Source organism: Narcine bancroftii, chromosome 2, assembly GCF_036971445.1.
Source record: "Narcine bancroftii isolate sNarBan1 chromosome 2, sNarBan1.hap1, whole genome shotgun sequence".
Lineage (NCBI taxonomy): Eukaryota > Metazoa > Chordata > Chondrichthyes > Torpediniformes > Narcinidae > Narcine > Narcine bancroftii.
The window spans coordinates 88,233,363-88,261,095 of record NC_091470.1 but is presented as its reverse complement, the minus strand read 5'-3'; the positions used below and the strand labels follow the sequence as shown (position 1 = coordinate 88,261,095).

The window sequence follows — 27,733 nt, the reverse complement described above, 5'->3', positions numbered from 1 at the left end:
TATTGCTGCTGGGTTTTTGGGGTCCTCTGGGCCCATAACAAATCCCTCTCATGATTTCATCAATCCCTATTGGGTCTCCCCTCAGCCTCTGATGCTCCAGAGGAAGGACCCCAAGTTTGTCCAACCTCATCCCATGGCTCATTCCCTCTAATTCAGGCTGCATTCTTGTTAATCACTTCTGCACCCTTTCCAGAGCTTCATTGTCCTTCCGTTAATGGGGCAAGGGCACCCTTGCTTAGCTAGGGAGACCAAATCTAACACAATATTCCAGGTGCAGCCTCACCACGGCAATTGCAAAAAGAATCCTTTCCTTCTGTACTGAAAGCCTCTCTCTGTCACTTACCCTCCTAATCACTTGCTATGCCTGTAGGAGCACTGCACTGGAATTTCTGGATGGTTGTCTATTCTCAGAAGAAACGTTAGCATCTTGCACAGTGCAACTTGCTCAAAAAAACAATTCAGAAGAAATCTGCAATTACTCCAAAGATGAAAGCAGAAAATGTGGTAAGAACACAGAAATCCGGGCAACAATCATATGAGAAACAAAGGGTGGGAAGTTTAGGGGAGACATCACGGGTAAGCCTTTTTTTAACACATAGAGTTGTGGGTGCCTGGAATACCTTGCCAGCAGCGGTGGTGGAGGCCGGGACATTCAAGAACCTCTTAGACAGGCACATGGATAAAAGAAAAATAGAGGAATACAAGGTAGGAAGGGCTTAGTTATTCTTTTGGTCAGAATATAAATGTTTCAGATCCTTCAGCTCTCTCCTTAAATCTTGCCCTTTAAGTAAATAACATGATTGTATGAGATGGGAACTGCCCTGCCCAAGACTGCAAGAAACTGCAGATAGTTGTGAACTTGACTCAGACCATCACACACACACACACACACACACACACACACACACACACACACACACACACACACACACTTTCTCTCCATTGGCGCCATCTATAACTCCAATGTCTTGGAAAAACAGCCAACAACCTCTATCATTAATCTAGGCACGTGACAATAAATATCCACATGAATTTTCCCCACTGAAAACCTAGAGAATTTTTGGTGTTTATCTCAGATTTCCAGCATCTGCAGTGTCTTGACTGTGCATTAGACCATTTGTCTAATAGGTCAATGTAAATGTCCTGTGAGAAAAAAAAATGTTTAGCCATTCACTTAGTTGGTGCACAATTGAAGACAGAAAGGGAAGATCCAACGTTGGGAAGGAATTTGGCATCAACTGCAGAAGGAGAAATAATTTTGGTGCCACTTTTAAGTGGAGGTAAATGGGATGAATAGCCTTTACTTTATTTCCCTTCTGAGGCTTCAAGGTCCATCCCCCCCGTGAATAGTAACAAAAGCAAGATGTACCTCTGGTTCACATGATCCTGATAAGCTTTAACTTCTTGTGTGCTGGGGTGGCCACTCTCTATCAGGTGGTTCGCTGCGTGATTCACTTCGTTGATCCGAGACCCCAAATTAGTCATTTCTTGTTCCAAGGTTTCAAATCTAAAAGCAGCATTAAATAATGTGGAGGGTAGGATTCATTGAGAAATTACAACAATTAATAATACATGTTTTTTTTGCCTAAATTCCTCATGCAACACTGTTAGTACTTTATTGGGCCAAACAATAATAAAAATGTTTTGTCATAGTAATGTTTAGCCGGCTGTGAAAACAGCTTAATATCTCATTCATCAGTGGCAAACAATCCTTCACAATCAGTCATAAACCTGCAAAAAAAATTTAAAGCTTTGATAGTTTCAAACCACTGACAATGCTTAAAGCATCCAAAATCTCTGATAAAATCAGCTTCTAACTACCCATTAGACCCCTTCAATTTGTATGCCATATAAACATCAATTTAGACAGCCAATTAGCTTTAGTTAAATCTATTTTTAACATGTCATAATTCCTAGAATGTAGAATTTTTGAAACATCAAAATTACACGAAGAAGCCATCACAGAAAGCAAATTAATCCAACTCACACCAACAACAAAATACATGACATTGGGCACCATGCCTGCTTTAAAACCTTTTTATTCCCATTTGAGCTAAGAAGCCTGGTACGGAGCGGAGTGGAAAACCTGCAGTTTTGCCATCAAGTGAATCTACCTAAAATGCCCACGTTATGCTTTTTCAATAGAAACTCTACCGCTGGATCCGTGGCCATTGCCTTGCCATTTTAATCCTTGCAACCTTTTTTTTTAACCTAAGCCTTCTACATTCTCATCCAATTTACTTATCAATTTACTCTTCTTCCAAGGCCTTTTGAGGCAAAGTGTTGAAATGTCTGTAAGTAATGTTTCACAGTTTAGCCATCACACGTCATCATTATGAGTATTTCTATTAGATCTCACCTTATCCATTCCTCTTCCAGTCAATATCCTCAGTGGATGTTGCTGGCACAGAAATGACTAACAAACAACCTCAGCCAAATGTAAATAAAATCACAACAGCAAGTAATGATGATCGATGAAACTAATGGAAAGCTATGAAGGCTATAATAGCAAATTCAGGTTCAGATAGCAGCTCTAACCTAATCATAATTATGGATTATAATCTCCTTTAATCCGCTAAAACACTTCTATTACTCTGTTAGAACCATAGAACATGACAGCACAGAAACAGGCCCCTTTGGCCCTTCGAGTCTGTGCCAAACCATTTATTTTTGTCTAGTGCCCCTGACCTGCAGCCAGTCCATAGCCCTTCATACCTCTCCCATCCATGGACCTGTCCAAATTCTTCTTAAATGTTAAAATTGAAACTAGCATTCACTACCTCAGCTGCCAGCTCATTTTCCACATTCCCGCCACTCTCTGTGTGAAGAAGTTTCCCCCTAAGCTTTTCCCCTTTCACCCTTAACCTATGTCCTCTGTTTTGTATCTCACCTACCCTTAGTGGAAAAAGCCCACCTACTCTGTCTCATAACTTGAAATACCCCTATCACATCCCACCTCATTCTTCTACTCTCCAGGGAATAAAGTCCGAACCTGTTCAATCTTTCCCTGCAAATCAGTTCCTGGGCAACAAAAGCAGTGCAATCACGTCCATCCAATTTTAATCTCCCAGGCACTGTATTACTCGATTGCAATCACATTAAATGATATGGGTGATGGTACAAAGTGAAGAAAGTTGCTTAAGGAAATGGTTTGTGATATAATTAACCACACAAGGAGAAGCGATGTAATTCCGAAATGATTTGCTCCCTGCCAATTTATTGACACATCATTAATAACACTGGTCATAAATTCAATAAGTTGCATACATAATGATGAGCCCTAATGTGCAGCTTCCAAATGCTCAGGTTTTAAATATGTCATTTAAACCACTTTCAGAATGATGGGTTTTATTAAAATAGGACAAATTAAAGTAAAAGATAACTAATTGGCTTGTACCTGTGCTGTACTACTTCCAAAACCTCGATTTTGTTTGGCATCTCCATTCCCTCCAGCCACTTCTCCTTCTCATTCATCCATAGGTCGCATGCATCAGCTTCACTAAACATTACATAGAGAGCAAGGGCATCCTGGAGATTTTGCCTCCGCAGATCACATAGGGCCACAAGATCTGCATTAAGCTCCCTTATCTCCCTCAGTTGATGCACTATCTCGGGTAATTTTCTGAATTCATCTGGAAGACACTGAAGCTGGTTGCTCAGGCCATTGATTGCTGTGCCAGTCTTGTTGATTTCATCTGCAAGGTCTCTGTGTTTCTTCACCAGGGTCTGTGTGGAAAATTCGTCGTGGCCCACGTCATCTGTAGACATAATACGGTAAGTGTCCTCTAACCAGGCTTTGAGATCATCTGCGTCCACTTGAAATTGGAAGAAGCCATGCGCATCCTGGAGGTTTTGTTTTCGGAAAGCAGTTAATTCCTCCAAATCCTTCCACATTTCAAGAACCTCCTCTATGCGTTTGTTGATCTCAGGTGAAGCAAAGTGATTTTCTGCAATCATATCATTGCCTAGTTTTATAGTCTGCTCTAGATGAGTCCTGAGACCACCTAATTCATCCTCTAGGGTTTTATGTTTGCTTTGCAAAATCATAATGCTGGTCATATCTTTCCCATAGTCCTGCGATGAGAAGATTTGCTCTCTCTCTCGAATCCAGCTCTCGGTTTCAGCCATCTCCCAGAAGAACGTCCAAAGACGCCGTGATTGCTCGAGGCGGGCCTTCCTTTCAGCTGCCAACACACAAAGCTCCTCGTAGCACAATTCCAGATGATTGACACGATCCTTGATTATGTTGGGATCACAGGGTGTGTAGCCTGCAAGAGGGGATCAATGGTAATCAATGGTTTTCTTATTGAACATGTTTTGACATGCAATTTAGTTTGGTCTTTCAAGGAGCTGAAAATAAACATTTCCCCTCAAAATGTCTTGGTATAATGATAACAATGTTAATGACAGAACATGGAACATAGAAGTCCACAGCACAGTCCAGGCCCTTCGGCTCACAGTGTTGTGCCAACTTAATAACCTACTCTTTCAACCGCCTAGAATTTCCCTGCTGCATAACGATAATGAGTGTATTGTCATACACATTGTACAACGTACATTTGCACCAACATTCTTGCTTGCTGCCGTTGAACAGGTACTTTGTAAAAAAAAAAGAGACAATAAATGCAAAAGAATAGATTTTTAAACATTCACAGTTATCTTTGAGTGATGTAATGCCAGCATAGAAAGTTAATAAATTGTTCAATAACTTTTAAAAAGATTTATACTACTTGATACACAAGCAGCATGTCTGTGATAAGCACATCAGATCCAGGGAGTTCATGAACATCAACAGACCCTCCCTACAGCGTAGACTGGATTCTGCCCCAGGCATGTTTGCTGTTCCAAACTAACATCGTTCACCATGGTTATTTTGTGGAACTGACAGAAACCAGGATTTGCATTACACCTGCAAAGGGATCAAAGCGCGGCTGTCAACCATTCAGAGCCATGGTGGGCACCGTACTGTTCTGATCTTGCGAATTTTCTGGGTGACTGATGGGGTTAACATGGTGGGGCCTGACAGGCCAGCTGAGTGGAGCAGCCTGTTTCCTCTGCAGCATGCACGTGACCTCATGTCTCCAGCTTATTCTAAAAATAACCTGCTGAACAGAATGTTCATTAAGGTTTTAAAACCCCACAAATATCACCCATCAAAATGCTCCTGGCACATGGCCTTGAGATTGTTAATACTACTCTTCTCTATTTTGCATGGCCAATGTGGGAGAGAATCACAGGGGTCAGTGGGGATGTTACATTTATTTCTAAGGCACTTTGGGAATTTCATTGAACCATTCCATTTGTTCCTTTGCTCATATCTTACCACAGAAGAGCTTGGCAGACTCTCTGCATTGGGACCTTGGTGTTAGAGATGATACATTGTCTATGCATGCACAAAGACACAAACCTGGGGCTGAAAAATAAATGCCAATACTAATGTAATGACACCGCTACTGCTGGTGGACCCAGGAAAATGGAGCAAAGACACAGCGCTACACCGCAGGGTCCTACTGCCAGGTCCTGATGTTGACAGCTCCATATAGGCTTTAAGCAGCCAGTTAGAGGAACCAATCGCATGTTTTTTTAACATCCTGCATCCACGGAAATCTGTACCCAGGATGGCGCCACCTGTGCTGGACAATTGACCGCGAGAAGCTGCAGGCACTGGGGGACCAGCGGACCATCACAGGGGCACCAGAAACGGGGAGAATGCTCCCCCAATGAGAAGGGAAGCCTGGGAAATGACCCTACAGGTAAGGCAAGCATGGCAGTGGACCTGCAAGTGGCTCACTGACTGAAAGATCCACACAGGCTGTGGGCTGCTGGCGACATGGTCGAAGGGTTAACACTTATCTCCGGGCTGCTGGTAATGGCTCATGGGAGCTAGATATCATAACCAGGAGAGGGGGCTGAAGGGCTCCAAAAGCACCTCAGGTGCTGAAGGCTTCCTGATCCTATTGGAGGTTTGGACCTGGATTTCAAGCTTCCTGCTGCCAGTGATTTGAACGGGACTCTGTGCAGTTGCAGAGGCTGCGGAGCACTGGAGGTGAATCCATGAACACTTGATGTCTCTGAAGGGACTCTCTCTTGCTTCTCTTTCTCTTATTGTCAGGGGGTTTTCATGGTGACTCTTTGCAAACATTGAACTTGTGTTACATTTTTTGTCTTATTGCATGACAATAAAAAGCATCTTTAAAATTGAATCCTGAACATAATATGCAGAAAATTAATGCTTTGTCAATTAAGTGAAAGCCCTTAATATCCAGGCTGATAATACCATGGTTAAAATGTGCAAGGTAATGCAGCGGAGGTGAGAACTTCATCCAAACATGAATACCCACCTTCTCCTTCAGTAAATTTGAGTGCTCCTGCATTAACTATTTTCATTCTGTCTGCCTGAACCGCAATGTCTGCTTCTTGCAATGCATGTTTCTGGAGTAAGTCTTCCACACCCATCAAATGTTTACCACAATCCTGTGATGAGAGTTGTATCTGAAAGAAGTTTTTTAAAAAAACATGGGATTTTTGAAATAAATTAAAACACACACACATACAGTAGCAGAAACATCATTGCTAAACGTCATATAAATATCCACGCAATCCAAGATCTCTGCACAGGCTAATTATAAATTGTCTTAAAGTTCTATATAAAGATTGCTGGGTGTCACTGGAGTTATTTTACTTTATGAAGTTCACCATCAGACTGTCTTTATCAAGCTCCTGAACGAACCTCAAGGTAGTAAAATTCCTGTTGCCTTTGCTCCGTACCTCTCTTTTTGAACTCCAAATTTTTGCCCTGTCTGACTTGTTGTACTATGTATGAGGTCGCTACTGGCCTGCTCACAAAACAACCTCTTGGTGCGTGTGTAAATGATATTGAAGGATGTGACTGGATCCATTTTTCCTCACTGTCATCAGTACAAAGTAGGAGTCCGCTCTTTACCTTATCCTGTAGTTTTACTGAGATTGTTCCAAAAATAATCTACTAAACAAACTGTTTCTTTAGTTTGTAAAACACTAAAAAGTCAGCTAGGGTCATGGGTCATTACACACATTCAGAAACAGGGTCAAATGATAATTCTATTGATAATATTATTTGGAAGCAAAACTGAAACAATTATATATACATTTACATAAGCCATCTACATCATGTTGAGATAAAATGTGGGAGACTCTTTAACATCAGGAGCACCAAGCTTTACCCGCGAACACAGGATGGCATGTTGCCTTGCTGGTGTCGGGGTGAAGGAAATCAATGCTCTATTGGAGAACATTTCAGGGTGAAGAGCCGGGGATTGTGGCCCATACTGATGCTTAGGATGCAATTGGAAAAGGGGATGAGTTCCTGTAGATCAATTTTGCAGAATTAAGAACCAAAACCTCAAAAGTACTCATCTCTGGATAACTCCGTGCCAGTGACCAAATAAATTGAAGGATAATGCAGATGGCGAGAGAGATGGGGCTTGAAGGGGACCAGCAAGACTGGTTCTGAGAAGGTTGGATCTGTTACCATCCAACAAGCAGTCAGGAATGAAGATCTTCGCAGGCAAGCTCATTGATACTTTAAACTGGTTTGATGGGGGTCAGGAACTGGGCAAAGATTCAGATGGGATAAAAGTAGATGTACAGCAGAAAATTAGTGAAAACATTTGAAAGGCAGGGCAATTTGGCTGATGGAGTGGTAAATTGGGTGAGTAAATAGGCGGACAATACAAAAATAAGGGAGTTGTGGATCGTGAAGATGGTTTTTGGGGACTGTAGAAGGATTTGGACTGTTTAGAAGAGTGGGCTGAAAGGTGGCAGATGGAGTTTAATGTAGATAAGTATGAGGTGCTTCATTTTGGGAAGAATAATCAAAATAGGACAAATGCAGTGAAGGGGAGGGCATTGAGGAACAACGGGACCTTGGAGTAACGGGTTCATGGTTCTTTGAAGGTGGATTCTCATGTAGATAGGGTGGTGAAGAAGGCTTTTGGTATGCTGGCCTTTATAAATCAAAGTATAGAATATAAGAGCTGGGAGGTGATGTTGAGACTGTGCAAGGCATTGGTGAGGCCAAGATTGGAATATTGTGTGCAGTTCTGGTCCCCAAATTATAGGAAGGATATCAATAAGGTAGAGAGGGTGCAGAGAACATTTACTAAAATGTTGCCTGGATTGAAGTATCTAGAATACAAAGAAAGATTGTGTAGACTGGGTCTTTATTCATTAGAGTGTAGAAGGTTGAGGGCGGATTTTGTAGAGGTATATAAAATTATGAGGGGAATAGATAGAGTAGATGTGAATAGGCTCTTCCCCTTGAGGTTAGGAGAGATTGGAATGAGGGAGTTAGGGGCCAAAACTTTAGAGGTAACATAAGAGAAAGCTTCTTCACTCAGGGAGTAGTGGCTGAGTGGAATGACCTTCCGGAAGAGGTGGTTGCAGCAGGTCAATTTTGTCATTTAAGAGGAGGTTGGATGAGTACATGGATGTGAGGGAGTTGGAGGGTTATGGGCAGGGAGGAGGTAGGTAGGACTAGAATGGTTGGGGGGAGGGAACAAAATAGTACAGAGCAGTAAGGAGAAGGTTAGAATGCAAACAATGAAAGTTTGTAGTAAGTATTTGAATATGGATGGGCAGGTGATAGAGAAGGGAAATGCTCTGGAAGAAGATGAAGGGCAATTGGCAGGAAAAGTAAATAATGTTGTTCTTAAAGATGAGGGAAAACAGGGATTAAAAAATGGGAAATCCCTGAAATTCATATATTTTAATGCCAGGAGTATTGTAAAAAAGGTGGATGAGCTGAAGGTGTGGATTGATACTTGGAAGTATGATGTGGTAGCGATTAGTGAGACATGGTTGCAGGAGGGATGTGATTGGCAACTGAATATCCCTGGGTTTCGTTGTTTTAGGTGTGATAGAGTCGGAGGGGCAGGAGGAGGTGGGGTTGCATTGCTTGTCAGGGAAAATATTACAGCGGTGCCTAGGAAGGATAGATTAGAGGGCACATCCACGGAGGCTATTTGGGTGGAACTGAGGAGTAGGAAAGGAGAGGTTACACTTGTAGGGGTGTATTATAGACCACCCGGAGGGGACCGAGACCTAGAGGAGCAAATCTGTAGGGAGATAGTAGATATTTGTGATAAGCACAGGGTTGTAATTATGGGAGATTTTAATTTTCCACATATAGATTGGGAAACACATTCTGTGAAAGGAATGGATGGGTTAGAGTTTGTGAAATGTGTGCAAGATAGTTTTTTACAACAATATGTAGAGGTGCCGACCAGAGAAGGAGCAGTGTTAGATCTACTGTTGGCAAATGGGATGGGTCAAGTGACGGAGGTTAGTGTTGGCGAGCACTTCGGGTCCAGTGATCATAATGCCATCACTTCAATGTCATTATGGAAAGAGAGAAATCAGGGCCAAGGATTGAGGTTTTTGATTGGGGAAAAGCTAGATTTGAGGAGATGCGAAAGGACTTGCAGGGTGTGCATTGGGACAATTTGTTTTATGGGCAGGATGTAGTAGAGAGATGGAAGTCTTTTAAAGATCAGATTTTGAGAGTGCAAAAGCTTTATGTTCCTGTTAGGTTAAAAGGAGGAGCAAAAGGTTTGAGAGAGCCGTGGTTTTCAAGGAATATTGGAAACTTGGTTCGAAGAAAAAGGGAGGCGTACATTAGATATAAGAAGCATGGAGTTAAGGAGATGTTTGAAAGATACATTGAATGTAAGAGGAATCTTAAGAGAGGAATTAGGAAAGCTAAAAGAAGGTACGAGAAAACTATGGCAAGCAGGGTGAAAACTAATCCAAAAGAGTTCTACAAATATGTTAATGGTAAGAGGAAAGCTAGAGACAAAATTGGTCCCTTAGAAAATCAGAGTGGAAAACTGTGTGTGGAACCTAGAGAAATGGGGGAGATATTGAACAGTTTCTTTTCTTCGGTATTCACTAAGGAGAAGGATATTGGGAGATGTGGGATAAAAAAAGCAAATTGGGTAAATATGGGGAATATAGAGATTACAAAAGGTGTAGTTTTAAGGCTTTTGAAGAATATAAAGGTGGATAAGTCTCCGGGACCAGACGGGATCTTCCTCAGGACATTGAGAGAAGTGAAGGAGGAAATAGCAGAGGCTCTGGCGGTAATTTTTCAAATGTCATTAGATATGGGGATAGTGCCAGAGGATTGGCGCATTGCGCATGTGGTTCCGTTATTTAAAAAGGGTTCAAGGAGGAAGCCTGGCAACTATCGGCCTGTAAGTTTGACGTCTGTGGTAGGTAAATTAATGGAGAAAATTCTTAGAGATAGTACTTATAAACATCTGGATAGACAGGGTCTGATCAGGAGCACTCAACATGGATTTGTGGGAGGAAGGTCATGTTTGACCAATCTGATTGAATTTTTTGAAGAGGTGACTAGGAATGTGGATGAGGGTAGCGCAGTGGATGTTGTCTATATGGACTTCAGTAAGGCCTTCGATAAGGTACCACATGGAAGGTTAGTTAGGAAGGTGCAGTCTTTAGGTATAAATTTTGAGATAGTCAAATGGATTGAACATTGGCTGAAAGGGAGAGGCCAGAGAGTGGTAGTGGATAATTGTCTGTCAGGTTGGAGGCCGGTGACCAGTGGTGTGCCTCAAGGATCTGTATTGGGCCCATTGTTGTTCGTTATATACATTAATGATCTAGATGATGGGGTGGTGAATTGGATTAGTAAATATGCAGACGATACTAAGATAGGTGGAATAGTGGATAATGAAGAAGGTTTTCAAGAATTGCAGAGGGATTTGGGCTGCTTAGAAAACTGGGCTGAAAAATGGCAGATGGAATTTAATGCTGATAAGTGTGAGGTGCTTCATTTTGGTAAGAAGAATCAGAATAGGACATATGTGGTAAATGGGAGAGCATTGAGGAATACAGAAGAGCAGAAAGATTTAGGAGTGACGGTACATCGTTCCCTGAAGGTAGAAACTCACGTGAATAGGGTGGTGAAGAAGGCTTTTAGTATGCTGGCCTTTATCAATCATTGCATGGAATATAGGAGTTGGGAGGTGATGTTGAGATTGTATAAGACGTTGGTGCGGCCTAATTTGGAGTTCTGTGTGCAGTTCTGGTCGCCTAATTATAGGAAGGATATAAACAGAGTGGAGAGAGTGCAGAGAAGGTTTACCAGAATGTTGCCTGGGTTTAAGCATCTGGAGTATGGGGAGAGATTGGACAGATTGGGTCTTTATTCTTTGGAGCGTAGAAGGTTGAGAGGGGATTTGATAGAAGTATTTAAGATTATGAAAGGGATAGACAGAATGGATGTGGATAGACTATTTCCGTTAAGAGGAGGAAAGATTAAAACAAGAGGACATGAGTTAAGAATTAAGGGGCAGAGGTTTAGAGGTAACATGAGGGGGAACTTCTTTACTCAGAGAGTGGTAGCTGTGTGGAATCATCTTCCGGGAGAAATAGTGGCGGCGGAGTCAATTGTATTATTTAAGAAAAGGTTGGACAGGTATATGGATGAGAAGAAGATGGAGGGTTATGGGCATTGTGCAGGGAGGTGGGATTAGAAAGGGGTGTTTGGTTCGGTGCGGACTAGAAGGGCCTAATGGCCTGTTTCCGTGCTGTAATTGTTATGTTATTTATTTAGTGGAGTTCACTTAAATCGGTGCGGACTAGAAGGGCCGATATGGCCTGTTTCCGCACTGTAATTGTTATATGGTTATTTGGTTATAAGTAAAGCTTGAAAACAGTGGGGGGAAGTGAAGCTGCTTATACTTACTGATCTCTTGCTCAGGGTGAGTAGAGAGGATAAGGCAGATGAGCTTTGTATATCCAACAGATACATGGAGCTAATAGGCTATATTAATAACAATAGCTTAACACTCCTATTTACAATAGGCAAAAAGGAGGGACCATCAGTTAAGGGGAATGAGGCTACTCAGGGTAAACATCCTCATCAACAAAAAGGATAGCATTATCAATCTTGAACCATTGGATATCATGGTGGTCATAGGGCCCTTCTCGGGGCAGCACTATTATAACACAGCTCCTGTGAGAATGAAGACCAATGGGAAATTACCTACGCACAGCACTGAACATTGCTACCTGTACAAACTCCTCAGCCATTGAAACCAATGTTTTAAACTAAAAAGACAATTGTACTGTTGTGGTGATACACCACTAGCCGACTGCAGGGGGCGATCTCTGGACCTGCAGGAAGATCATCAGAGGACAGACCACACCTGGCCGGCAGTCAATCACCCGACTGGGATAGACCTAACTCCACCCGGGCCAGCTGTTAATCACCCGACCGGGATATAATCCTGAGCCGGCCCCTCCCGAGCCAGTCACTCGGGAGCCACCAGTACAGCTACCACTGTAGCAGAGTCTTTTAACTGAATAAAGCCTGTTGTACGGTCTTTCTCGAGTTTTGTGTCTGGTTCCTGCTGCAGCCGTTCATCACAACAATGAGAAATATGAAAGGATCTAACGGGTACAATGGAAGTTTACCTTCAGTACGGTAAAACTCTATAATTATCCACCCTTCACTGAACCGCGAACACAATACAATAAAAGTGGTTGGGTTTCAAGGGAGAGGGAAATACAAGTCATAGCTGCAAACCTGTCCCAGGAGAAACTCAGCTGGTCACGCAGCATCCGCAGAAAGCAAAGGGTAACCCATGTTTCAGGCCTGGGTATGCCTGAAGGAGGGCCCAGGTTGCAAACATGGGTTACCCTTTACTTTCTATAGGTGCTGAGGGGCCTGTTGAGATTCTCTAGTACCAATGTGTATGGCACTCAACCCCAGTAACTGCAGACTTTCTTGTTTAACTCCTGAACATCGGAGTTCCAGATGCCACAAAATTATCCCACAGACTCAGACCACCTTCAGGAATCCCAGCTCAGGCCTCATTCCCCCGCTTGTATTCGGGAACCTGATCACATTCTGGTGATCCAGATGCCAGCCCTTTGGAATTTCCAGAGAGTTAGATGTTGACGTTTTGGAGATTTTGGAGTTGAAAAATAACACAAAATCACACATTGTAAATACGTGAAGAAACTCTGATGACGTCACATACTTTCATTTCATCCAACCAATCAATGATTTGAAGCATCTCCTGGAAGATCCTCTGAAGAGCTAAGTTCATTTCCAACCTTGCCCGCCGTGCATTTAGCAGCTCCAAAAGATACTCCCACAGGCGCATGATGTTTTCCTTCCTTGCATTAACACGTGAAACGTCGTGATAATTCTCAGCCTCCAGCTCCTGTGACACATTCACCAGGGTCTGCACACGTTCCTCGTAGGCAGCTATATCAGTCTCGATAGCTTCGTGCTTCTTCATTGCTGCTTCGACAGCAGGCAGATCATAGCCAAAGTTATCCTGTGGATAAATAAAACTATCATTACATTCATGGCTGTGTCAGTTTTGGAGCAAGTCACCTTCCAATTAACACATCCTATCAGAAAAAAGCAGGCACCATGAACTGCATGGACTATGGTAACTTTCCAGGCAAGGAGAAAAATGCTTGGATGGCTATGTACTGGAAACATGCTTGGTGCTATCGGGAAAATGACAAGATTTTGAAGCATTTATTCATTGCTTTTGGTTCTCACTTTACAGTAATGTGCAAGAGGAAGGCAACGGAAGCCAGAAACCAACGGAATGCATCAGCCATGAGAAGTAAATGGCTCAACATGGCTATGAAACACAAGATGAGGATATTTTAGGAACTACTACAAGTACACATAGTTTCCAGACCCAAATCATCAAACGTAACAGATCAGCCAATGCAATGCGACAAAATCAATACAAAGCACCTTTATCCAGGTTATAGGGTCTGGATGAACAGATTCTGTAGTGGGAACAGGAAGGACAGCTGATCATTCAACACCCAAATGCCATCACTAGCTTCAGGTCCCAAAGCCCAGAATGGAGCTTGCATATCCAGACAACATAACCTCGAGTAGGTAGTTGCACTAGAATGTATTCAGAGCTGTCTGGAATCTTGCATTGCCATAGCTGTGTTTTAAAAGCACAACAGGCCAGATATTGCTGGAAAAGTCAAATGTTTATAAACAAATATCAGGGACTTAAGTGCAAACCAGCTAGCCAGTTCACAGAATTAAAACATGCAAATTCCCAGATCATGAGAGTAAACTTAGGGTCCTGCATAACAAAGACATCTTCTCAGATGGTTCGAGGTCAGAATTGACCAAAGGCCTCACTACCAAAAACAAAACCTAAACCCCAACATTTTTAAGAACACTTCTTGAAGATGTGGCAAGGTTGTTTCCCATGGTAGGGGAGTCTAGGACAAGCGAGCAAAACTTCAGGGTAAAAAGGTGCCAATTTAAAACAGAGATGAGGAGACATTCTAGAGCCAGATGGTCGTGAGCCTGTGGAGCTTGTTGCCAAATGCGGCTATGGAAGGGAGGTCGTTGGATGCATTTAAGGCAGAGATTTACAGGTATTTGTTTAGTCAGGGCATCAAGGGAGAAAGCCGGGGAGAGGAGAGGATGGATCAGCTCATGATAGAATGGGAGAGCAGACTTAATGGGCCTCCTGCTGCTCATATCATGTGATCTTGTGAATGTGATTTCTGTTAACACAAGTCAAAACTGTTCTTGCCCAAAAAGGAAACTGTTTAAATTGTTCAACACCATATTAAACTATGCAAATGTACAATGCACATGTGCTAACAGATGTATTCTTAATATGGTGGATGATTATTGGGGGGGGGGGGGGGGGGGAGGAAGTCATGCACACATCCAAAACATCTTTTGGGTCCTCAATGGAATTTTGCCTTCACTACAGCCGTTCAAACACATGCATTGTGTGTTGGCTGAAGGAGGCAGGAAAAGTCTAACTGATGACATGCATCACTCTGTGCCCTGGCCCAGCAAGATCCAGCCATTTGCAACATAATTATTTGTTCATAAAAGGAATGTAATCTAATAGGGCCCAGATAGATTGGTAAATTCTAATCAACTACCTACTCGTGTAAAGCAAAACACAGCTTAAGTAAAACTGACAAAGAACTTTATTAATACTTTGCCTTCACCATCCTGAATTGCTGCTACACAAAAGAATATTTGGGGTGAAATAACTCTGGGTAAGGACAAAGAGTTAAACATAAGACAATAATACAGACTTTGAATAGTTGGATAAAAACTGGATCACAACAGGTTTCAATATTGAAAGTATTGAATCATAACATTATTCTATAAGCTAATGTAACAAATGAGTTCATGTTTAATTATGCAGATAAACTCCTTGGTGTGAATGGTTTCAAAAAGAACCATCAAACCAGAGAACATTACTGCACAGAAACAGGCCCCTTTGGCCCTTCTTGTCTGTGCCAAACCATTTTTTTCCTACTCCCATTGGCCTGCACCCAGTCCATAGCCCTCCATAGCTCTCCCATCCATGTACCTGTCCAAAATTTTCTTAAATGTTAAGATTGAGCCCACGTCATCTGGAAGCTCGCTTCACACTCCCACCACTCTCTATGTGAAGGAGTTCCCCCTGAACTTTTCCCCTTTCACCCTTAACCCATGACCTCTGGTTTGTACCTCACCTACCCTCAGTGAAAAATGCCGATCTACATTTACTCTGTCTATCCCCCTCATAATTTTAAATAGCTCTCTCAAATCTCCCCTCATTCTTCTACGCTCCAGGGAATAAAGTCCAAACCTGTTTAACCTTTCCCTGTAACTCAGCCCCTGAAGTCCAGGCAAAATCCTAGTAAATCTTCTCTGAACTCTTTCTACCTTATTGATAATCCCTATACTTTGAAAAACCTTCCTGCTAAATTATGGTGGAATTGGTATGAAAAATATCAAGATTTGATCTTAAGTGGATGAAGTTGTACCCTAAATATTCAAAAGAGCAATACAATATCAAAAATGTCCTGACACTGTTTTTCTGCTTAGTTTTTTATAATTTCTGATCCTGAAGCCATATCACTAGGCGACAACAAATGAAGCAGATGATGCTGCTCATTTCAGTCCATACGTTCTCCTACCTACTTTACATCACATCAGTCACAGACGCTGGTTAGAGGGAGGCAAGGCTGGATGGTTCTGGTAAATGGTGAGAAAATGAAGCAGAAGAACATTGGTAATGCATTCCCTCCAAATAACTGACTCGAGGGTCCGCTCTTTAAGACCTACACTCACCTGTACTTTCTGGATATGAATGTAAAACTGTTCCACAGCCAAGTAACAAGTGCAACAAATTAAATATGGTTTTAATTCACATAACACCAATACTTTAATCTATTTAAAACACAGCATACTGTATATATTATGTTTCCTCAATTGTCCTTCTGTTTGTAAGAAATTTCTCATCTTTTGTCTTGAAGTCCCAGGTAACTCTTGTGTTAATGTGAGAACTATGAACCACAGATGGCCCAAATTCTTTGGTTCCACTGTGCATTTCCTCACAGTGTTGTATTTGGTGAAGAAGGGATGCATTGACCTTAAGACAAATCGGGTTTTCTCAGAGGTTCTTTAGCAGAGCTTGTGATTGAAAATCAAGAGAACTATCCCAAGCTTCCTGTCGTACACAACACTGTGTGTGATAGCTGCATTTCTGATGAGTGGAAGTGATTTATAGTTTCCAAAGTAAGTTAAAAGTAAAAGTTTTGCATGTATTTTTTCTTATTACAATTTAAAAAAAATTTTTACATTTAAATTTTTTTCATTTTTAAGTTTTAAGTTTAGATATACAGCACAGAAACAGGTCCCTCCTGCCCATGAGCCCGTACCAACCAAATACAGTCACGTGCCACATAACGTCCATTCAGGCAACGTCCGACCGCATAGACGTCTGTTCAAAAATGCCGATTGGAGAACGGGACACATCTCTCATAAATGAACTTGTTCAATTCGCTCAGTGATCCTCTCAGCCCTAGCCACTGTTTGTCCTTACTGCTTGTCACATACACTGACAGAATTGCAGCCGCAAGACTGAAGAATCTGGGCATCCGGCTGATGCGTTGCAGAAAATGAGCCAGAGTCCATTTCTCCAGGCACCATGTTCCAGTACAAAATTAATGATGTTTGAAGCTGTGGCCTAGCAGGTGAAAATGTACTGCAACAATTATTCTGTAGAGCTCGTCGAAAGAATCAAAGACTTGTTGATCCAAACCAAGGCTTTTATTAGCAAAAGACAGGAGCTCTTCACAGGTGGCCGACCAGTCCGGAATGATCCGACCTGGCTAGGGACACAACCCTTTAAGGCCCAGACAATAGGCGTGGCTTAGCTCTCAGCCAATCGCTGTAAGCACAGTCTCGATACAGTAACTATATACACTATGTACATTGGTGATAGATCTGTACTATCACATATTCTAATGCAGGAATACCACAACTCCAAATGTTGCAGTCAGAGAATGGTTTAATTATCCTGGCACCCATGCCACTTCTAATCACCTGTCATTAGTATATAATATGGTGCTCGCACTGCGTCTAAATCCCATAATGTTCTACTTTGCAGATCACATCTTGGACGTTAAGCAATGCGTGACTCCACATCAACAGACCCAGTACATTTTGAAACAAGAAAGGAAACCAGAGCACCGGAGGAAACCCACGCAAAAAGAAAGCGAACTTACAAACTCCTTACAGTCAGCGCAGGATTCAAACCCAGATCGCTGCCCATAATCCTCAGTTAATTTGAAATACACTAAATTACAATGTAGGAAGTTTGAACTGAAACATGGACTCTTGTTCTCTTTCCGCAGTTACTGCCAGAACAGATGAGTATTTCCAGTATTTTTGAATTTTGTTTCAGTTTTTCAGTGTCATTTTTTAAAAAATGTTGACATGGTAATTAAGCCCTTCTGGCCCACAGGCCAGTGCCTCACAAGTACCAATTAACCTTTCATTTTCATATTTCAAGTGTAGTTTTATTAGATTTTTGCAAGAAATAATATTTCAGTGATGTAGGGAGTTCAAAATATATATCCTGCTATCAGATAATTGGGCACAGTAAAGTTAAAAGAGCAGAATTATAATCATGTTCATGCTATAATTAGAAGGGACGCAAGTTGCCAAGGAAAATATCAATCTCCACCTTATGGAATTGGGAAGCTGAAGGGACTGCTTTGATAATTATGGATAATGCTGCACTAGTCACAAGCTCCTGCAAATGCATGCACATTTTATACAGCAAAACAGATTGCTGCTTTACCTGAGAGATGAGCCGCTGATTCTCATATAACCAGGTCTCCCTCATAAAGGCTTTGCGGTCAAAACGACGGGCCAGCTGCTCCAGTTTCTCCTGCCTGATCAGTTCGTTCCTGAGAACCAGCTCGCGTTCGTGCTCCGCCTTCTCCAGCCTTTCCCAGCCCTGTCCAGAGTCATAGAAATTGAATCACTGAGATGCCTTGAAAAGATAGGTTTCTTCACCTGGCTTTGATTTTATTCACTGGGCCAATTTGAAGCGCACGTTCATTCTTAGTGAAACGGGCACGCGGGTTGAAATGGAATTGTGTTGTGTTGAAGGCACAGCAGGGGATAATATGTCTGCTTTAATTCCTTTCCTCTGAGATTAATGCAAGGCCCCAAAAGTGACCGAACATTTTTACAGGCTGGAGAATCCTCCGTAGGAGAAAAGGAATGATCAATGTCTCCAGGCGAAATCTTTCCTTGACGAAGGCTGTCAGCTTGAAGCATCAGCCATTCCTTTTCTCCTGCAGATGCTGCTTGACCCACTGAGTTCCTCCAGCAGGCTGTGTTCTGCTTCAGCTTCCAGCATCTGCAGTCTCCTGGGCGTCTCTACCTTTCTCAGCTGCTTTGGAGCAAAGCAGGAGGATTCTTTTATTCTGGTCACCTGATTGCCATCTTACCTTCTGACCCCCCCAGTAAAATTAACAAATCAACTTCAAAAATAAGTATTTGGGAGAAGAGGTCAAATTTGTTTTACATAATGCTAACTTATTTCTTCTTAAGCGTTTTATAATTGGACATTTGTTTAACTATGAGTTCAATTACTTCGTTTTCTCAAACACAAAATAAAATCAGGCCCTCCTGTAGGTGTATAATATTGGAGGACCTCTCCTGGAGCAGCACCTTGAGGTAATCATGAAGAAGGTACACCAACAGGTCGACTTTCCAAGGGATCATGGGGAGATTTGGCATGTCACCAAATATGTTATCAAACTTCTACAAGTGGACTGATTGGGTGCATCACAGACTAGTTTGAGAATTGCCCAGGAATGTAGAAGACTCCGGATGGTTAGGATAGAGTTTAGTCAATTTGCGGATCCACCTGCATTTGGAAACGCAAGAACTGATTAGGGACAGTCAGTGTGGCTTTTCACATGGGAAGTTACATCTCACAAATTTGACTGAGTTTCCCGATGAGATGGCCAAGAGACTTGACGAGATCAGGGTTCTTCACGTAGACTTTAACAAGGTCTTTGTCAAGATTATGCTTGGTAGGCTGGTCTGGAAGGTGGGATCTAAGGTGAATTGGATACAGAATTGGCTTGGTGGAAGGAATCAGAGGGTGGTGATAGTGAAGTATTTTTAAGAATGGTTATCTATTGCCAGTTCAGTGCCTTAAGGATCGATATTAGGTCCACTGTTATTCGCTGTCTTCTTTAACAATTTTGACATCGATGTAGTTAGCATGGTTAGTAAGTTTGACACTAAAGTTAGTGGTGAAGTGGACGGGTTATCTAAGATTACAACAGGATCTAGTTGAACTGGGTAAATGAACTGAGGAATGACAGATGGAATTTAACTTGGACAAGGTGAGGGGAGATTTGACAAAATTATGAGGCTATTTCCCTTGAGGTTAGATGAGACAAGAACTAGGGGGCATGGGTTAATGATGAAAGGGGAAATGTTTAAAAGGAACAATAGGTGCAACTTCTTCACGCAGAGAGTAGTGAGAGTGTGGAATGAGCTGCCAGATGAAGAGGTGAATGCGGGGTTGATTTTGACATTTAAGAAAGATTTCAATAGGTACATGGATGGGAGGGGTATGGTCCGGGTGCAGGTCCATGAGACTTGGCCAAATAAAAATCCGGCACAGATTAGATGGGCAAAAGGTCCTGTAGTTTTTTTTAATGGTTCTGTAGTTCTAAGTGCAAGATAGAACAGAGAGACTTAATATAACAAGTGCATAGTCCCTTCAAAGTATTGAAACAATGAGAGTGGGTGGTGTAGAAGATGTTGGGTAACGTGCCTTCATCAGTCACGATACAGAGTGCAAGAGTAGGGACATCTCGCTATGACTGTATAAGTGGTTGGTGCATTATGTGTCACTCTGGTCACCCAGCCATGGGAATGATGTCGTTAGGCTGGGAAGTTGCAGAAAAATATCACGAGGGTGATTCTGGGGCTGGAGGGCTTGATTTGAAACTGGATAAGCTCGGCATTTTGGTTGAGTAGAAGGCTGAGGGGTGACCTTCTTGAGGTTCATAATGGGTGTGGCCTTTCTTCCCCCAGGGTGGAGAGTCTAAAATTAGAGGGCACACATTTAAGCTGAAAGATTTAAAATGGGCTAGAACAAGGTTGGCAATTCTGTGGAATGAGCTGCCAGAGAAAGATGCAGGGACAACTACATTGTTTAGTCGGGGTACATGGAGAGAAAAGACTGAGAGGGATATGGGCCAAATGCAGGCTGATGGGACTAGCGACTTTGGTCGCCAGGTTCAACCGCAGGGCCTTGCTTTTATGCTGTAAATCTCTACGGCTCTGGGAAATTTCAAAGCACACAAAACCAAAATTTCATGCAAAATAATGCAGAGAAGTTGACTAATTGCAAAGGGAGAGAAGAACTAAGCCTCTGCAGAACATTTACCTCAATATTCACCGAGTACAAATGACAGAATATCCATTAATTGCCCACCATAATACCTTTGTCACAGGAAATACCTAAAAGCCCTATCTCATTGGCCTGGAGACTAGGTGGCGACTGGTGGTGACTCAATTCTCTGCTGGTTGCGGAGACGTCTCCGCGATGTCTCCTGGAGACTAGTCGGGTTTCCGGGGAGTCGCGGGAAATTCAAATATGCTATATTTTTTTGGAGAATTTTTCCAGTCTCCAGCAGGTCTTGGAGATGTTGCGGAGACTAATTTTGTCTGTGACTGGGGAGACATCTCCGCGACGTTGCTGTGACGTCACCGAGACCTGCTGGAGACCAAGGAGACTGAGGAGACGTCTCCCCAGTCATGGACAAAATTAGTCTTCACGGCGTCGCCACAACTGAGAAGGCGCCTCGGAGATGTCGCCATGATTGCCGGGCGAATCGGTTGTCACCTTGTCTGGAGACATTGTGGAGACGTCTCGGACGTCACCCTGGCATTGCCTGGGTGAGAGCGCAAGCCAATTTTTGGTATCCGAGTCGCCCGAGTTGCCGTGACTGATCAGTCGTGGCGATGTCTCCGCCAATGAAATACTAGTGTAACCCAGAAGACTGAGACCTCAACCAACAATTAAACAACAGGGGGCTAAAGACCAAAAGGTTTCTCAAACAAAGGGAAACAAATAGAGAAGAATCTTCCTACCCTGTTAATGTCTGAGATAAGTTTGCCCTCGAGCGGAGTGTACACTTTCTGGTTGTTCGCCCTCATCCTGCTGTGGATGGAGAACAGCAGCACTTCAAGGTTTCCCTTCTCCTGGAACCTGTTGGGAGATAGCAGCTCCAGTAAACTTCATCGCATTTCAGAAGGGGCGTTGGCACTGACAAATGCCAAATGGTGCTGTGCACTGAAAATTTAAGAAAGTCGCAAAAGCTCGGTGATACCAAAGCAATGTGCTCATCTCTGCTAACTAGGCTTTGTTATTGCTAAAATCTATTTTTAGGTCTTGGTAAGTGCTACTCAAAGTTCCACTGACACTATTTTAATTAATTTTGAAAATGCAAACCAGCAGATGTAATCAACATGTATTTCATCAAATAAAACTAGAAACGTATGTAGAAATGACTTATGTTTGTTTTTAATGTTATGTTCTTGGGCTATTAAATATTTCCTTTTGATGTAGATGGAGGCCTCTTGGCCCATTGAGTCCAGAATAGCTCTCAGACCAATCATAACAATTCCCTCTTCTCATCAATGTCTGTCCATCCCACTCTCATGCTGCCCAACTCTCATACCACCCACCTACGCTCGGGGTAGTTTACAGTATACGCGAACCACCACCTCTGAAACTGGTTCACCTGGGGAAATGCATGCAGTTACAGGCACCTAGGTCAAACTCCACGTGGAGAGCACCAAGGTCTGAATTAAACTCGGGTCACTGGATCTGAGAGGCAGCTGTGGTGTCCACAGCATGTCTACTTTGGGCATTGGGTTTGATCAGGCAAGGATATTTTCAGGACACAAGGTCATGCCAAGAATGGAACCAACCACACCCACCCATCAATCTCACCTTATTCCCAACCCCCAACCCATTGATCAGACCAGACTGTTCCTATTCATTCCTGATCCCCAACTTCCATTTGTGTCTTCAAGCCCATGGCCAAACTTCATCATTGCCCAACTCCCTGATTGTGTCTGGCCACATTACCACCACTTACAGCCCTGACGCACCTCACCATGCTCCCTGAGACCCTGGTAAAATAGCCCCCCTGTCCATATGGCCACCATCATGTACACCTCAGACACACCTCTCCCTGCTTCCTGAGGCTCCAGTAAATCACCCCTCCTCCACCCTGTCCACATCGCCACCATCACATACACCTCAGACACACCGCTCCCTGCTCCGAGACCCCAGTAAATCATCCCTCCTCTACCCTGTCCATATCACCACCATCACATTCATCCCAGACACATCGCACCATGCTCCCTGAGACCCTAGTAAATCACCCGCCCCCCAACCCTGTCCACATTGCCACCAACATTCAGCTGACACTATAGGCACCATTCAAATTTCTGACTGAACTGGTGCAGTGTGATTACCAGAGCAATTTAACCAAACCAGAAACACACACATATTGATGGGTCCTTCACACATCCCATCATCAGGACGACTGAGAGGGCAAGAATTGCCACAGCCTTTCTCCATCGGTTGAGCGGCTCGTTGTATGTTGTACGCTAGGTAATCGTTGATTGCCTGTCCCTCCCTCAGAAGGCCCGTGACATGGAGTTCATATGAACACCAGAAATTAGGAGAAGGTGCAGACCACCTGGCCCTGGAAACCTGCCCAACCACTTGATATGATCATGGCTGATCAATGCTGGCCTCAGCTCCTCATTCATTCAAACATTTATTCACCTCCTTCAGAAATAGCTCCCGCGATGAACCCCTCACCTGCTAGGGTAGAGAATTCCAGAGATACACTATTGTGAAAGAAAATTTTTAAGCATTTCAGTTTTAAATCACTGGGCGAGGACCTACAGGGAAGGTGTCCATGGCATTGGTCCAGCGAGGATCACTGCAGCAGTTGGAGACTTAGGGGCTCACACCAGGCAGTGAGCTGCTGGAGACAGGTGACTGAGGGACTCATACCAGGTCGTGGAAGCAGGTGACTGAGGGATTTGTACCAGGCCATGGGCTGCTGGATGCAGATGACTGAGGGGCTCACACCAGGTCGTGGAAGCAGGTGACTGAGGGATTTGTACCAGGCCATGGGCTGCTGGATGCAGATGACTGAGGGGCTCACACCAGCTCACATGGGGCATTGGGCTGCTGGAGACTGGATTGTGAGGACCGGGATCTGTGAGGATGCCAAGAGCAAGAAGAACTTCCACAGGGCTTTGGGCACTGACAGCTTTCTAATCATATCAAAGGTTTGGCACCAGTTCAGGATCACCACTGGAACAGACAGGAGGCTGTGAGTCTCCAGAGGTTACGGAAGGAAGAGGGTGTGCAAAATCATTGAGGAGCCTACCACCCCGCACACAGCATCTTTCAGTTGCTCCTGTCGGGAAAGAGATGCAGGAGTAGCCAGAACCACCAGGATGAGCAACAGCTTCTTCCCTCGGCCAGTAAAAAGGCTGAACGACCAAGGAACTGCTCACATTAACTAACCGAGATGCTAATCTTTACTAACCAATATTTATTTAGTCATTTTTCTATATCTATACTCGACCTGCATATGTATTGTTGGTCTGTTGTGTCTGGTTGTGGGTCTGCATGTTTTTGCACCAAGGACCGGAGAACACTGTTTCGTCAGGTTGTACTTGGGGAAATTGCATGATAATGAACACAAAAGGCGAATCCACAGATACTTAGTGACTCTGAAGGGACTCTTTCTTACCTCTCTTTATCTTTTTGGTGTAGGGGCTGGACTAGTCTCGCTGCACTTTGTGCGTATTTATGACAGGCAATAATTTGACGAATTTTGTATGTCATGATAATAAAGGAATCTGACCCTGTAACCATGTCTTCTCATTCAATACTCTCCCTCTTCAGGAAAAAATTCAATGACTTCATGTCCCCTCAGAATTCTATGTCTCAGTCAGAACACCCCTTTGTTCTTCTGATCGCCACACAATACAGATGCAAACCGGCCCTCTTGAAAGACAAACCTCTTGTCCCAGGAATCAGTTTGGGAAATTGTACTGTGTATATGTAGTTTGTCTGTATATGTGTGTTATGTCTGTACGCGTGCTTTGCACTGTTTGATACTGTGGACAGGAGACGCTGTTCTCTCAGGTTGTACTTGTACAATTGGATAGCAAATTGAATTGTGAACTGTTGGTAAACAATGCAGAATCCCTGTACAATCTATTCTCAATAACCGTACAAGGAGATCACAGGTCATTCAAATTTGTCAGGGTTATTAGGAAGTACATAGGAATTAGCATCAGTGAGCTAAGCACAGAGGATCGCTCTTTCTCCAACTGACTTGGAAGGTTTCTCCGCGGTGCGGTAAGTGTTGAAGGCCTGTAGCTGTTGTTGCACTCCAGTCAGTGAGTTGGCAAACTTCCGATTGTTGAGGACGATGATGGTTTGCTCGATCCACATCAACAGGTCAGATGCCAGTTCTTCATACTTATCGATCATTTTCTGGGTTTCAATTGCATTGTCCAAAACCTGGTGAAGTACAACATCTGGGTAAAGAGACATATCTTGAGCACTTGGTAAACATTCTGAGACACAGGGGAAAGTTTCATTTTCATCTAATCTAATCTTGTGATGAGGGTATTGCTGGTTTTACATGTTGACCATAAAGTTATAGACTGCAATGGATTGGGTTCCCCTGAAAAACAGTCCATAGTTTTGTCCCATAAATGCTGGTAACATAACATAGGTTCTTGTGGAACCAGAATCTGCTGAAACCTGTGAACTAGAGCTTCATCCTGGATTTCCAGCCCAGTGTAAGTGTTGTGGTGCTTCTTACAGTCAATCAACTTGATTTTAGCACATATAGCTGACAACTCATCTACTCTTATAAAGGTGTTTGATCATTCTTTATCGCACATCCTAATTCATAATCTATGTACTTAGAACACAGAACACTACAACACAGGAATGGGCCCTTAGGCCCACATTTCTGCACTGAACATGAGGCCAAATTAAACTAAAACTCTGCTACTTCCACATCATACTTATCCCTCTATTGAATGCATATGCATGGGTTTAACTGGAAGCATCTTATGCACGACTGTTAGATCTGATTCCAGCACTATTCCTGGCAGCCAGGCTCAAACCAGTCTGTATAAAGCAAGTCATCCCGCAGCATTACGGTTAACGCAGCATTCAGCACCACGCTATTACAGCGCCAGCGACCCAGGCTTGAGTCTGGCATTGTTTGTATGTTCTTCCCGTATCCGTGTGGGGTTTTTGCTCTGGTTTCTTCCCACCCTTCAAAAACGTGAGGGGTTGTAGGTTAATTTGGTTGTAATTGGGAGCACAGGTTGAAATGGCCGGAATCGGCTTCTACCGTCCTGTAAATAAAATTTTACCTCTTCTAAACTCTCCCGCACCCCACTCCTTCACCTCAAACATACGTCCTCTAGTATTGTGACGTTTACACTCTGGGGAAAAGATTCTGACAGTCCACAATGTCTCTCACGATCTTATAAATCCCTATCAGGTCACCCCTCAATTTCCAAAGCTCCGACAGCCCATGTCTGTCCAACTTCTCCGTGGCAACATCCTGATAATAGTCTCCTCAATATCCTTTCCTGCCCTCTTTTGAAAAAGCGAGTTAGTGGCTTTGTTTAGAGTGGCACAGAAAATGTTAGGTCAGAATCTGTAAATAATGGAAACTGCAAGTAGTTCTACTCTCTTTACTCACAGTCCTGAAATTTTTCTTTCTTTATCCATTCACTTTTGAAAATTGTTTCTAAACCTGTTTCTATTGCCAATTCAGCCTGTGCACTTTGCATTCCTTGCACTGGAAAAAAACGTTCTTCCCTCTTTTGTTCTTTTGTCATATCTTAAATCTGTTTCCTGCAGTGGAAATGTTTTCTGTTTATTCTCCTCTACCAAGGTCTCATTGTATTGAACACAAAGCTGGAGAAACTCACCAGGTCCAACTGTGTACTTTGAATAGCAAAGATAAAGATGTGTAACCAACGTTTCAGGCTTGAGCCCTTTATCAAGGGCTTTTGCCACACCTTGATGAAGGGCTCAAGCCCAAAATGTTGGTTATGCATCTTTACCAAAGGACACTGTTTGACCTCCTGAGTATCTCCAGCATTGTGTTTTTACTTGAATCACGGTGTCTACAGACTTTTGTGTTTTATTCTCCTTGAGTTGATCAACTTTAAAATTACAACTGGGGGAAAAAAAATCCAGTTTCTTGAGTCCTCCCCTCCGGTGTCTTAAACAGCAAGAGTTTTTCCACAAATTAACAGAAATCTCAACTCATAGGAATGTTTCAAGTGATCAATTTCTCATCAGTATTCCAGTATTACTTTTTCTTGGATCCAGCTTGTAACCCAAACAGGCAATTTTTCACAACACAAACCTTGCCAATTCTCTTCCCTTCCACTGCTAATGCCTTCATCTTGGAAAAGTAATGGTAAAATGCCACCACGTAGGTAATGATTGACTTCTCATCTGGATTCTCTGTAAATACATCTGGATGGGAGAGAAATGGAGGAAAAAAATGACTACTCTTTTCTTAAAGATCACTTGTTGAGGTGAAAATTCATCCTGCTTTCCACAATTTTATGTCAATCACACAACGAGGCTAATTGCATGTGTCCAACTATGTGTCAAAATGACTAATTGAACCAAAAGCACACGCCCCTCGGATAACAATGAACAAATCTCTATTTTTGTGGTCAGAGAGGAAAAGCAAGTTAATCAGAATTTTGCAAAAGGAGGAAACTGTCTGTCAGCTCATGCAAGGAATCAGAGATTAAAGATAAGTATCTGTGGGACATGTCATCCTGAGAAATACCTTTTATTATGCACTCCTAAATGCCCCCTGAAGTGATCAGTTAATCAACCTTATTGGAAGGTCTGCACTCACATCTATGACAGAGTAAGGATAGCAGACTTCCTTCCCTGTGAAACTGGTAGGGTTTGGCTACATTCTGGTTTCTTTCATACTTGCCAAGACATTTAGTAACTTAAATTTAAATCCCCCAAATGCCAGGTTGGGAATCAAAAACTTGTCCTTGAGTTAGTGCCAAGAATTCCAGCTGCAAACACGGAAATGGAGTCACTATTGCTGAACTGGCTGCAGGACACAGTTTTTATATCTAGAGCTATATTGAAATGACATTCAGAAAAAAATGACTCCTTGCATCATATAATCACAACATTGCAAATACAATCAATTTCACAGCAATCCTAAACTAATAGTCTTCGTCAAAACACCATTAATTTCTTTGGACATG

At 42.8% G+C, this 27,733-nt stretch overlaps 1 protein-coding gene across 8 annotated transcripts in view; it reads right to left on the bottom strand.

Moving 5' to 3' along the window:
• Positions 1-27,733, bottom strand: part of LOC138753873 (spectrin beta chain, non-erythrocytic 1-like) — a 264,090-nt gene that overhangs the window by 117,379 nt on the left and 118,978 nt on the right. For all 8 annotated transcript variants that reach the window (XM_069917405.1, XM_069917410.1, XM_069917411.1 and 5 more), the window contains 8 exons: positions 26,854-26,966; positions 24,784-24,971; positions 21,497-21,614; positions 18,168-18,326; positions 13,050-13,352; positions 6,342-6,492; positions 3,398-4,268; positions 1,370-1,507 (listed from right to left, as the gene is read on the bottom strand). In XM_069917405.1, coding sequence (XP_069773506.1) covers positions 1,370-1,507; positions 3,398-4,268; positions 6,342-6,492; positions 13,050-13,352; positions 18,168-18,326; positions 21,497-21,614; positions 24,784-24,971; positions 26,854-26,966 — 2,041 coding nt within the window. The remainder of the gene's footprint in view (positions 1-1,369; positions 1,508-3,397; positions 4,269-6,341; positions 6,493-13,049; positions 13,353-18,167; positions 18,327-21,496; positions 21,615-24,783; positions 24,972-26,853; positions 26,967-27,733) is intronic.